General features: G+C 47.6%; 1 protein-coding gene across 1 annotated transcript in view; it reads right to left on the bottom strand.

Annotated features, from left to right (window-relative positions):
• The window catches only part of CDK8 (cyclin dependent kinase 8), a 65856-nt gene extending 53636 nt beyond the window's left edge, over window positions 1–12220 (bottom strand). The window contains exon 1 of the mRNA XM_066583420.1: window positions 11953–12220. Within this exon, the coding sequence (XP_066439517.1) occupies window positions 11953–12080 (128 nt within the window). The 5' untranslated portion in view covers window positions 12081–12220. The remainder of the gene's footprint in view (window positions 1–11952) is intronic.
• Between the last annotated feature and the right edge of the window lie 623 nt (window positions 12221–12843).

Consider the following 12843-nt stretch of genomic DNA (forward strand, 5'->3'; position numbering starts at 1 on the left):
GCTCCCGGCAGGTGTGTCCCCCCCCCCCCCTTTTACAGTGGGGCAGCTCCCGGCAGGTGTGCCCCCCCCCCCCTTTTACAGTGGGGCAGCTCCCGGCAGATCCCCACTCCCTCACAACTCTACTGTAGAAACTTAACTAACTAGTTTGGAGTTGCTGGTGGTAGGATTTACCTGAAGTAACTCCATGCCAGTCACACCCCTAGTGAAATGTCCAGAGTGGATCTACTAAAGGGAGGACCTGCCAGGAGCCACTCCAACCTAGATGGGACCCTGACAGTTCCCTGGTTGGACATCAGAGCTACTAACGATGTCATGATTCAGAGGAAACTCCGAGTTGTGTGGCATTAATGTGGCAAATTAATAGATTTTGATCACCCAGACCTACAGCAGCTTTTATTATAGCCATTAGTGCAGCAGACATGAGCTCAGCCTCCTAAAAGCTTACAGTAGTTTGCGTTTATTTCCCTTTATTAGCATGGCCGTCCCCTTCTTGTAGTGGTCAGCGCCGCCGCAGTACTTGTCCAACAATGCCAGCTTGTTACGGATGTACAGCTATGTATAATGACTTGTGACACGCTAACATATACCATGCACTGTGCGTCGCTGTATATTTCACATATGGGTAGAGCTATAGGCAAGGGATGTCAGCGAGCCACGTCCGAGAGCCACGGAGGCTTCACACCTCATCTCAGCCAGCAACAACCTCACAGCAGCCGGCGCTCCGATAAGTAATGACTGTAGGGTTTCTTATCAGCACCCCAACACTGCGGAGAAAACATGGATGTCAGCGGTAGCAAAGTAACACAATCATCCCAGTCAGTGCGGTGGCGTCATGGGTCCAGATAGTTAGTCCGTGCGTAGACGATGGCCTCTAGAAAACATAGCAATAACTAATACAACGTGACGCTAGGGGTCTGTGTGCCATGAGGAGAGACAAGGCAGAACCACCAGGGGCACACAAAAAAACATTAACTATGAATACCATATCCATTTCAACTGCGGCATCTAAGGGGTTAGGCCAAGAGAGGGGAATGCAATCATGCCCACCTTAGTACATCTATTAGGCCCTACGAAACACAAAGCCTAAAAGGATACCTGTCAGCCACGTATGACTAAGGCTGCGTTCACAAAGGGCAGATTTGCTGCGGAAATTCTGTCCAGGCTTTCGCTGCAGCAGGTCCGCCTGCGGCCGCTAATCCCTTGGTTAGTCAGCCACGTAGACGATATTTGTCACAAATCTCGTCCACATGGGACAGCCAATCCCTCGCGGCAAAGCCGGCGCGGATTCCGCAGCAGGTCAATTTTTCTTTTTTTTTAATGTTGCGACCGCACTCTCCTCTATGGGAGCGCAGGCTGCAATGGAGAAAAAAAAACAAAAAAAAACAAACGACGTTTTGAAGCAGCGCTTTCCTGGCAGCAATCTCACGGTTTTTGGTTGCGGCCAAACCGCGAGATTTCCGGCAGGATTCCGCAGTGTGAGAATCCAGCCTCAGGGCGCCTTTACACATACATGTGTATATAGATTCACGTGCGCCTCATTGCAAAACGCGGATGGGCGTACTTTGAGCTTTTGCCCACGGCAAGCAAGACGCACTGCTTGAAACGGCCAATTAGTTCCAGGTATCTTTTTTTCCAGTGGAATAACACAGAATATTACGCATTTCCTCACCTATTGCTTGTGTATATGCACACCCCCCATTAACAGATCATACAGCTTCCCCCCCCCCCCTCCCCGCAGTTGAAACGCGCACAAAATACAGAAATGTGAACAAACCCAGTGTAAGTCAATGGGTTCTATTCTCTGCGTATTGCGTGCGTAAATACACTCGTGTGTAGGAGCCCTACGACTACAAAAACAATACATAAGGCACTAACGCCTAGAACACAATCTACCAAAACGTTATCCTCTAAGGTAAAGAGGAGTAGTACATAATGCAGACCAGTATATTATATATATGTTTTCACTGCATGTGCACGAGCATTTCTGGTGCATAGGTGCAACTTTTATATCTGCGTTACGGAAAAGCAGAAATTAAAAAGCCAGCTTAAGAGTTAGTTTTGTCACAACCCACAAAAAAAAAAAAAAAAAAAAAAAAAATTTAAAAAAATAAAATAAATGTATGCGAAAAAAACGGATGCCAGTGCACATCTGCTGTCGCCTTTTTAGGCGCCCAAAAGAAATTAAAGAAGGATCTTGGTCTTTGACTGTGGATCCAGAAGTAGGAAGTGCCGTGATTTTTCTCCTTTTGTTTTGCGTACCTCAGTCCATGTAAAGTTAAACCAACAAGTCAGGATTGGAGAAAAATAAAATATATATAAATCTCGCCATGTCCTGAAGGGGTTAAGCAAGAAAACTGCAGAAACCAGCCGAACCCTCCGCCACCGTCCTATTCCTGAGGCGGCTCGGAAGGAAACTGCAGCAATCTGTAACCTTTTCTTAGCTGGTGTTAAGCTTAGAGGTCCTCTATAAAAGTGCTGGCTGGCGGAGATACAAGATCCAAGATCCGAGACGCTTCGTTGTCCTCCGTAACCAAAGGGATCCAAAGATATCCAGCATGGCATGAAAGGGAGGGGGGGCGGTAAAAATAGACCTCTGTTGCTCCGTACCTTATACAGGTGTGCGCTGATCAGACCGCGAGATGGAAATGGCTCTACCGTACTGAAAAGGTGCGATAAGCTGATGACATGTTTAGTCACCGCCGAGGCATCCCCCGGTGACACCAACCCCCTGCCCAAGCACATTGGTAGTTGGCCTGGAGACACATCTGACCCCACATCTATCAAACCATATGGCGATGCAGAGCAGGACGGAACGGCACCGGTAGTAGACACAATGTTGCTAAAAAAAAGGGGGAATCCCAAAATGGCCACTTTATTAGAGACACCTGCCCTTTCGTGATTTGAGCTTCCATGTATGGAAGACTTGTGACAAGTTTCAATCCACATCTGAATGGTTTGGGCTACATTGACTGCACCACCCGAGAAGCTCAGATGCAACTCAGATACAGCCTTATTACAAAAGCGGCAGTCAATACCCTAAGCCCTGCTCCTGGGGAAACCATCCGCTCATCATTCATCTACCCAATATTATTGCATGGCGCCCCCTGTTGGTTATCGTAAGCCAACGGTGAGCAGCCTCTTACCAGCCACTGCATATACATTCATACCCTTCAAAACGCCGGAGTCATCTAGGAGCAGCTCGGTGATCTCCATCCCTCAGAAACGGTTTGTGGACAGTCTGTAGGACTGGACAAAAGCCAGTTGTCAAGTTACTATGGCAACTAAAATATTGGCCCTGGAGACCAGTGTTTGTCCAGCCATGTCCTCTCGGCTGTGACGAGCCTGAAGTGGATGTCACAACCCCAGCTTGTTGCTAGAATGACTGAGTAGTCCTACAAAACACTGAGATCCTCAGACAGGGGATGAAAGCTGCACGTACCTTGTAAGGTATTACTAGGGGGTCAACTAATATCCATCTGATACTAAAGGTGCATCTATTAGGGCATTCTGTCACCAGGTTTATGCCACCCGGGGACAGGGAGGACGATAGTCTCCGTGAGGGTTTTAATCTGAAAGGCTGTGATGTTTCAGAACACTTTGAAGTTCTACTTGGATCTTGGCTGAGTCTCGGGCCGCGCCGGCCTCTTCCCCGCCCGCTTCTCGCAGGGTGATGGCATCCCTATACTCATGCAGGGAGAGAAGCCGTCAGTTTATATGCAGCAATAATAAAACATCCAAGGGGAAACAGGTATCCCCGTCACAGGTTCATGCTGCCCGATGACAGGATCCCTTTGGAATGGCAGTCCGCTTACCGGCCAACATTCCCCTATACCGCCATGAGAACAAAATGGCCAGTAATAGTACTGGACTCGGGTCTGTACGCAATTTAATGTGGATTTTAATCTTACGGATAATAAACTATTGGACTTGGCTGGAACACCTAATTGTTGATTACCTCCGCTTGAGCCAGCGCTTCTCCAGCAAGGACTCCTTGTATTAATGGTATACGTTTTTCCCTTCTCATATACTGGATGGACCTGTTTTAGCAGAACACTAGTCAGCGGTATCCAACGTGGATTATGCCAAGTGACTGCCACCTTTAAAAAGGCACAGCTGAACAGATTAGCCAATGGTGAAATCCACATGCGAAATCACCGGCTATGCCAAAATCTTGGTGAACATATGCTGTAGTGACCTCTTTCTCCACTTGTATGGAGCTTGTTGACCACTAGACGCCTCTACGATGCGACCAAAAAGAGATTTTGACCAGTTACCAGAGTTTGAGAGGGGCACATTATTGGGATGCGAGAAGCTGAATGGTCATACCGATGAATTGTCCCCCACCGGGCCGTTCTGACCAGATTGTTAGAAGGTGTTGGGACCAGTGGATGGGTGAGGGCACACAAGGCGACCGGGCTCAGAACACCCCCTACAGACCACCAGTAGAGGGGATCCAACTTGTCATGGTCCACCATCCAGAGACAAATGGCACCATCGTTACAGGCTCCTGTGTCTGTCGGAACCATTTCCAGACGCTTGGCTGAAGGACATTCGGTCTCACAGCGCCCATTACATGTACTGCCTCGGACACCCGCCGTCACCTCCATTTGCAGTGGGGTCATGAAAGATAAGACTGGATGCTACAGAACGGTATCGGGTTGTCTTTCACAATTAATCCAGGTTTAGTTTGGGCACGGATGATGGCCGGGTTCATAGCCTAGAGACCTAGGGATAAGCGCTTCAATCCTGCCTTTGCTGTGGAGCGGCACACTGCCCCCTGCTGGTGGAATGGTCTGGGAGGCCATCACATATGACAGTTGGTCCCCCCTAGTGGTGGTACGAGGGACAATGACAGCTCAGAGATGTTCAGCACATCCTGCAGCCACATGTGTTCCTCTCATGGTGACTTCCAAGAGGCAGCAGGATAATGCTCGGCCACACACAGCCTCTAGCTTGTATCCAAGCTAGAGGTGGTACAACAGGGTACTAGAGTCTCCATGCCCACCTGTATCACATTTGTATCCAATCTGCAGACGGTAAAACCGGGTACTAGAACCTCCATGCCTGCCTGTATCACATTTTGTATCCAAGCTAAAGGCGGCCAAACAGGGTACTAGAGCCTCCATATCTGCCTGTATTACATCTTGTATCCAAGCTAGAGGCGGTACAACAGGGTACTAGCGCCTCCATGTCCGTCCAGATTTTTTTTTGATAATGAGTATCTCTGCCTGACTCCCCCAACCTCTTTCCCCTCGGATGGTCATGTGATCTCCGTTCTGACCAGCTCAGATCTACTTGGGGTCATGGATTCATTTTCTAGTCAAGGTCTCAGTTTGTGTGATCCTCTTATATTGGTCTAACACAGAAACTGATAACTACCAGCCATTTTTCAGCTTTTTGGTCTTTTTTCATCCCCATCTTCCAAGAGCTAGAATGTATTTTTCCATTAACATGGCCATACTAGTAACTGTTCTTGCAGGAGTTGTATTTTTTTTTTAATGTACCATTGATCACACCATATCATGTATTTGGAAAACTATTTTTATTTTTTTTCTTAAGTGGGCGAAATGGAAAGTAAAATAGTAATTTTTTTCTTAAGTGGTAAAAAAAACCATATAAAAGTCAAACCCCAGACACAGGAATAATAAATGGTGCATTACCACAGCAGGAGCTTGCTTAGAGGGGTATTCCCATTTCGGCAAGTTATCCTCCATCTACAGGTTAGGAGCCAACTTGCCGCTTGGTGGGGTCCAACACCTGGGATCTCCACCAATCCCAAGATATCGTCTGTGGTGTACCCTTAGTGTTGACAGTGATGGCCACGCATGCACACCAGTACTCCCTTCACCTCAATGGGAACTGCAGGAGTTCAAGTGCTTGGCCATTTCCCACAGTCCCTAGTGAAGCGAGCGGTGCCGCATTGTGCATGGGAGGCCGCAGGTGTTGAAGTTCTGGGATATGCCGGGAGCCATATGTCTACATTGGAGGGGGTCCCAGCGGTCAGCCCCCCACCGATCAGCAAGCTATCCACTATCGTGTATAGTGAATAGCTTGCCGAGATGGGAATACCCCTTTAACTACCCCTGGATCAGAAATCACGCCATCACGTTTTTGTTTTTTTTTTTAATTCACAGGCTAGGCGATAAATGTCTAATCATGTAAATTTATACGAGTAGATCCAATTTAAAAAATATATAAAAAAATATATATATTCTCCAGAATTGTTATATTGCGAACAATACACTTATTTACTAGTTCAGTCATGTCAGCAGAGGGGACGGGTGCCCCTAGTCCTCCATAAAGATCATACACCCAGGCAGTATATGCTGTATGCCTGCAGTCACCACTAGAGGGAGCTTCATGCACACTTCTAGCTGAGCTCCATGGATGACAGTAAGTAGTGAACTCCCTTGCTCCCTCTAGTGGCGGCTGCCGTAAGGTAGAGACTGTAACCTATAGTTTACCCACGGTCCAGCGGAAACAATGCAGTTGGAGCCCATTGTAAAGTCTCTTTAATAAGGCTATAGTCACAAGTAGATGGTGCAGACTGCGCTGCGGTTTCCGATACCGGCCCACCGCAGCTTCCAGGGGTGATGTCACATATGGATTTTGAAATCATGATTTTGGTGCAGACTTCCTGCATTTTGACTACAGGGGAGCCCACCCCAATGTCGATTTCTCATCTGGCAACCAAAAACACTATATAACATGGGTCGTAAACTAGGCCTGCATACAAGTGACTACGGCCAGCCCGGAGATCCCTTCTGTAGGAGGGCAGAGCAGGAAGGGTTATGAGGAAGGCACCAGGAGATGTGCTGCACAGATTACCAGCGTAGGCTAGGGGCCTGATTACACAGAACCAGTAATCTGCTCATACAGGCAATTACAAGTATTTATAGCAATGATTGCCTCATGTTCACATGCCGTGTGTATGCTGCAAACACGTCTATCATTACTTGTGAACGCTTCATGTCAAACAGTGACAAGTCTGCCGGGAGCCGACGATTCAGGTGCATTTGACACAAAAACGAAAAAAAAAATTAAATAAATTGCGCCGCATGGAGCGCTGTCTTTTCTGGTGACACGATCTACCCTAACTGACCCCACAAGTCAACGGGTACCGCAGGATTGGCCAACTACCTAGTGTGTATGAAGGTCTGCATAGGCTCCCTGACATCCAGGTGACTAAAGCCCCATTTACACGCAAAGATGATCGCACACAATTCGTTCAAAAGACTGGATGATTGGCAGTCTGAGCGATCATTTTGCATAAACTACTAATGGGCACTAATGGGGATTAGAAGCTTATTAACTTCATTTACATGCAAATGAAGCTCCCTTTGCTGTATGCCGCTATCAGTAGGTGGTCTGCTATCTGCATACAGCTCCATTGTTCTGTGGCGGGACAGCAGCTGAATACAATCATATCAGCGCTCTCGCGGAGAATCACAGCATTCGGTCCCTGCTATCAGCTGGCCGGCTGATGGTTTTTATGCTGAACTAAAAGTCATCGTTTGGCCGAGAAGCCGACAAGGGTAGCATTTACATCCAACAATTATTGCTCAAAAGACATTTTTTTTAAAGAATTTTGAGCGATAATCGTTGCGTGTAAATGGGCCCCAAGGCGGAACTCTCGCTGTCCATGTGTGGTCTGGGGAACAGCAACATTCCCTCATCCAAGAAATAGGGAGTAGACGTGGGGGGGTTAGGTTTATTGTTATTTTTCTTCCATGGTGTGCCCCATACAGGTTGAGGGTATTTTTTCCCTTACGGGTGCTTTCACGCCGGCCGATATACGTTGTCTCTCTCCGCAGGGGGAGGAGGCTGGAAGAGCCGGGAGCAGTGCTCTGAGCTCCCGCCCCCTCTCTGCCTCCTCTCCACCCCCTCTGCACCATTTTCAATGAGGAGAGGCAGGGCGGAGCTAATTCCTGGAACTTAGCCCCGCGCTTGTTCCGCCTCCTCTCATTGCAAATAGTGCAGAGGGGCAGCGGGAGCTCAGAGCACGGCTCCCGGTCTTCCAGCCTCCTCCCCCTGCAGAGAGGGACGCCGTATTTCGGCTGGGCGTGAAAGCACCCGTAAGGGAAAAAATACCCTCAACCTGTATGGGGCACACCATGGAAGAAAAATGGGAGTGAAAACCCAGCTGATAAACAGTCGTCTGAATGCGCCCCAAACGTCGTCATGATCAGAGATACCAGATGGGTGAGGATTTTTTTTCACATATATAGTAAAAAGGTGGAGTTTTAACGCTTTTATTTTTATTATATTTTTTTACATTTACTTTAGCTTTGATGGTTCTTATACACCGCAGTACTTCTGTATAGCAGTGCATCATATTGCCTATGAAGCTCAGCCTCATAGGCCAACATATATGGCAGTCTTCAAGCCTCCAGGCGCTATGGCAACCCATTAGGACGTTGTAACCACATTGCAGGAGTCCAATGAGTGCCAGAAGAAGCCCCCTCCCCATCAGCCTTTTACATGCCATGGTTGTAGTGACTGTAAAGAGTTAAACAGCGTTGATTGGAGGTTGTTCCAGTCCCCACTGTTAGAGCAGGTGCTGAGCCGTCACCAGACCACCGGGCCCCCGACCCCGTCAGCGTGGGAGAACTGTGCCGTTATCCTAATGCCGCGCCGTAAGAAGGTGCCACATCAGAATAAAGTCTGTTAGTGACCACCGTCAAATGGTGTATGGACGGTCACTGCGGGGTAAAAGTTGTCAGTCCAGCGCATCGCTCTCCCTCTGTGTACGCCATCTAGAGGAAGAAGTGTGCGGTGCAGTATATAGTAGAACACACTGGGTCTAGGAAAACCTGCACTTTTTCAGGACACAATGTAGTCCGCTGCGCCCCAGGGTACGGCAGAATTAAAGTGAAGCGCAAACCGGTGAAACATAGAACAACGCACCACATTTTAGCTGTAAAACTTTTTTTTTTACATAAATACAAACAGTTTAATGTTTTCAACAGAATAACCCCTTCAAAATGGTTGTCCAGGATTAGAAAATCATTGCTACCTTCTTTCAAGAACAGCGCCACCCCTATCCGAGTGTTTTATGTGGTACTGCAGATCAGTTCCATTCAGTTGAATGAAAGCCTTACAATACCTGACTCGCCCATGGACAGGGGTGGCGCTGTTCTTGAAAGACAATAACCATGATTTTCTAACAACAGCATTCTGAATGCCGCATGTGTAATCACACTCACTGCTACCGGACGGGGGGCACGTCCGGGACACCAGCACCACGCTCCAGTCATGCCACATTCAGGGTGCGCCACTGTCAGGATCATTGAGGGTCTCAGCACTCAGATCCCAATAGGCCACAGATGTCTTTAGTGGAACCCCCCCCTTTATGTTGACTTTCCAAATCCTGGAGAATTGGTCGTATTTACCATCTTCTCATCTACTGAGGATCTGCTACACCGACCAGCGATAGACTAAGGACATTATTGTACCCTATAGACTCCCAGTCATTACAGGAACACGTTGTTGTACCCTATAGGTGCATTGTTGTAGCCTACAGACCTCCAGTCATTATAGGACATTACGGACGCACAGTTATAGGGGGACGCTGAGGTGCTCTACAGATGGAGGACATTATTGTACCCTATAGAACGTCAGTCCTTATAGGAGGACATTACTGTATCATACAGACCTCCAGTCATTATGGGGGACATTATCGTACCATATAGATACACTGTCTTAGCCTATGGACCTCAGGTCATCACAGGAAGACACGGTTGTACCCTATAGATGTATTGTTGTATCCTACAGTCATTATAAGAGTACATTGTTGTACCCTACAGTTATGGGAAGACGTTGACACCCTATAGGTGGAGGACATTAGCGTACCCTATAGACATCCAGTCATTATAGGAGAACATTGTTGTGCTCTATAAAAGAAAGATATTCCTGTACTTTATAGAACTCCAATCCTTATACAATGACATGACTGTACCCTATAGAACTCCAGTCATTACTGTATCCTACAGACTTCAAGTCATTACAGGAAAACATTGTGGTAGCCCTAGAGATGGCAGGCATTGTTGTACCCTATAGATGTGTTGTGTCCTACAGATGGCAGACATTGTTGTACCCTGTATATGTATTGTTGTGTCCTAGAGATGGCAGACATTGCTGTACCCTATAGATGTGTTGTGTCCTACAGATGGCAGACATTGTTGTACCCTGTATATGTATTGTTGTGTCCTACAGATGGCAGACATTGCTGTACCCTATAGATGTGTTGTGTCCTACAGATGGCAGACATTGTTGTACCCTGTATATGTATTGTTGTGTCCTAGAGATGGCAGACATTGCTGTACCCTATAGATGTGTTGTGTCCTACAGATGGCAGACATTGTTGTACCCTGTATATGTATTGTTGTGTCCTACAGATGGCAGACATTGCTGTACCCTATAGATGTGTTGTGTCCTACAGATGGCAGACATTGTTGTACCCTGTATATGTATTGTTGTGTCCTAGAGATGGCAGACATTGCTGTACCCTATAGATGTGTTGTGTCCTACAGATGGCAGACATTGTTGTACCCTGTATATGTATTGTTGTGTCCTACAGATGGCAGACATTGCTGTACCCTATAGATGCATTGTTGTGTCCTACAGATGGCAGACATTGTTGTACCCTGTATATGTATTGTTGTGTCCTACAGATGGCAGACATTGTTGTACCCTGTATATGTATTGTTGTGTCCTACAGATGGCAGACATTGCTGTACCCTATAGATGTATTGTTGTGTCCTACAGATGGCAGACATTGCTGTACCCTATAGATGTATTGTTGTGTCCTAGAGATGGCAGACATTGCTGTACCCTATAGATGTATTGTTGTGTCCTACAGATGGCAGACATTGTTGTACCCTGTATATGTATTGTTGTGTCCTACAGATGGCAGACATTGCTGTACCCTATAGATGTATTGTTGTGTCCTACAGATGGCAGACATTGTTGTACCCTGTATATGTATTGTTGTGTCCTACAGATGGCAGACATTGCTGTACCCTGTATATGTATTGTTGTGTCCTACAGATGGCAGACATTGCTGTACCCTGTATATGTATTGTTGTGTCCTACAGATGGCAGACATTGCTGTACCCTATAGATGTATTGTTGTGTCCTACAGATGGCAGACATTGTTGTACCCTGTATATGTATTGTTGTGTCCTACAGATAGCAGACATTGCTGTACCCTATAGATGTATTGTTGTGTCCTACAGATGGCAGACATTGTTGTACCCTGTATATGTATTGTTGTGTCCTACAGATGGCAGACATTGCTGTACCCTATAGATGCATTGTTGCGTCCTACAGATGGCAGACATTGTTGTACCCTATAGATGTATTGTTGTGTCCTACAGATGGCAGACATTGCTGTACCCTATAGATGTGTTGTTGTGTCCTACACACCTCAAGTCATTACAGGAGACCAGTATTGTACCCTATAGCTAGAAAATATGGTTGTGCCCTATAGCCCTCCTGTCATTACAGGAAGATGTATCCTATAGATGTACTGCTGTATCCTACAGATCTCCAGTCACTATAGGGACATATTGTTGTACCCTACAGACACTGTAGGAGGGTAATTATAGGGCACACTATTGTACTCTATAGATGTATTGTACCCTATAGCTACAGAGCATTGTTGCCCCCCTATACCCCTCCAGTCACTATGGGGACACTACTGCCCCCTATAGATGGCAGACACGGTTGTATCCTACAGACCTGCAGTCATTATAGGGAGTGTTGCTGTACCTTATAGATGTATTCTTGTACCCCACAGCCCACCAGTCATGACAGGAGACCATTGCTGCCCCCCTATGCTAGAGCCCATTGTTGCCCCCCGTATGCCACAGACCATTGTTGCGCCCTCCAGTGATCCCCCCGCACAGACGTGTCCTCCGCCTCCTGGCAGCGGCGCCCCCCAGCACTCACCCGTCCTTTCTCTTGGCTTTGAACACATGCCCGTATGTGCCTCTTCCAACTTTGCAGCCTTCGTATTCAAACAGGTCCTCCACCCGCTCGCGCTCCCCCGTCAGCTTCACCTTGAAGTCATAGTCCATCGTGAGCCGGGAACATGTAGCGTCCTGCTATCCGGGGCGGGAGAGGCTGCCGAGCGTCTTCTGGTTCACCACAGCAGCAACAGCCGCCGGTCTCCCTCCCTCACGCACACAGCAGACGCCGCTGCCGCAAACACTGTCGTGAAGAACCACGCCCCGCCCATTTCCAGAGAGTAAGCGAATAGTCCCGCCTGCCGCTTAGCGAAGCCCCGCCTATTTCTATGGAGTCACTGAGTGGTCACGCCCATTCACAGTCAGGAAGCGATTACCACAGGCCGTCAGAGCTAAGCCCCGCCCACTTCCAGTGCGGAAGCGGATGGTCGTATCTGGGTTAGCCCGGTGTGGCCGCGTCTAGAATGGAGTGGCTCCTGGGAGGTCGTCCCTGCAGACCTTACACTAGAGAACTGGATAGAATGGAGCAGCTTGTGGTGGCTGCCCTCCATTCCAGACAGTTCAGTAGTGAGGACTGAAGAGGCTGCCAGGATCACCTCCATTATAGATCTCTCATTACTAGAATGCAGTTCCTCATAGGATCTACTAGAAACTCCATTGCTGTATTCCATCAAAGATGATATATATTGTGCCTGTATGCTGTATGTGCAGGAGGCAGTGGGATGGCATACTGACACTAGGACAGCTCAGTGAATAAATACAGTACCAGAACCAAGCTCCCCACTGATCCAGACCGCTGTGTACAGTTGTGACGTGTGTTTACCCACGTGACCGTTACAGCCCATGGGAGACCACCATGGACGTCAGTGACATC

This window comes from Eleutherodactylus coqui, chromosome 1 (genome assembly GCF_035609145.1).
Source record: "Eleutherodactylus coqui strain aEleCoq1 chromosome 1, aEleCoq1.hap1, whole genome shotgun sequence".
In the NCBI taxonomy this organism is placed as follows: Eukaryota; Metazoa; Chordata; class Amphibia; order Anura; family Eleutherodactylidae; genus Eleutherodactylus; species Eleutherodactylus coqui.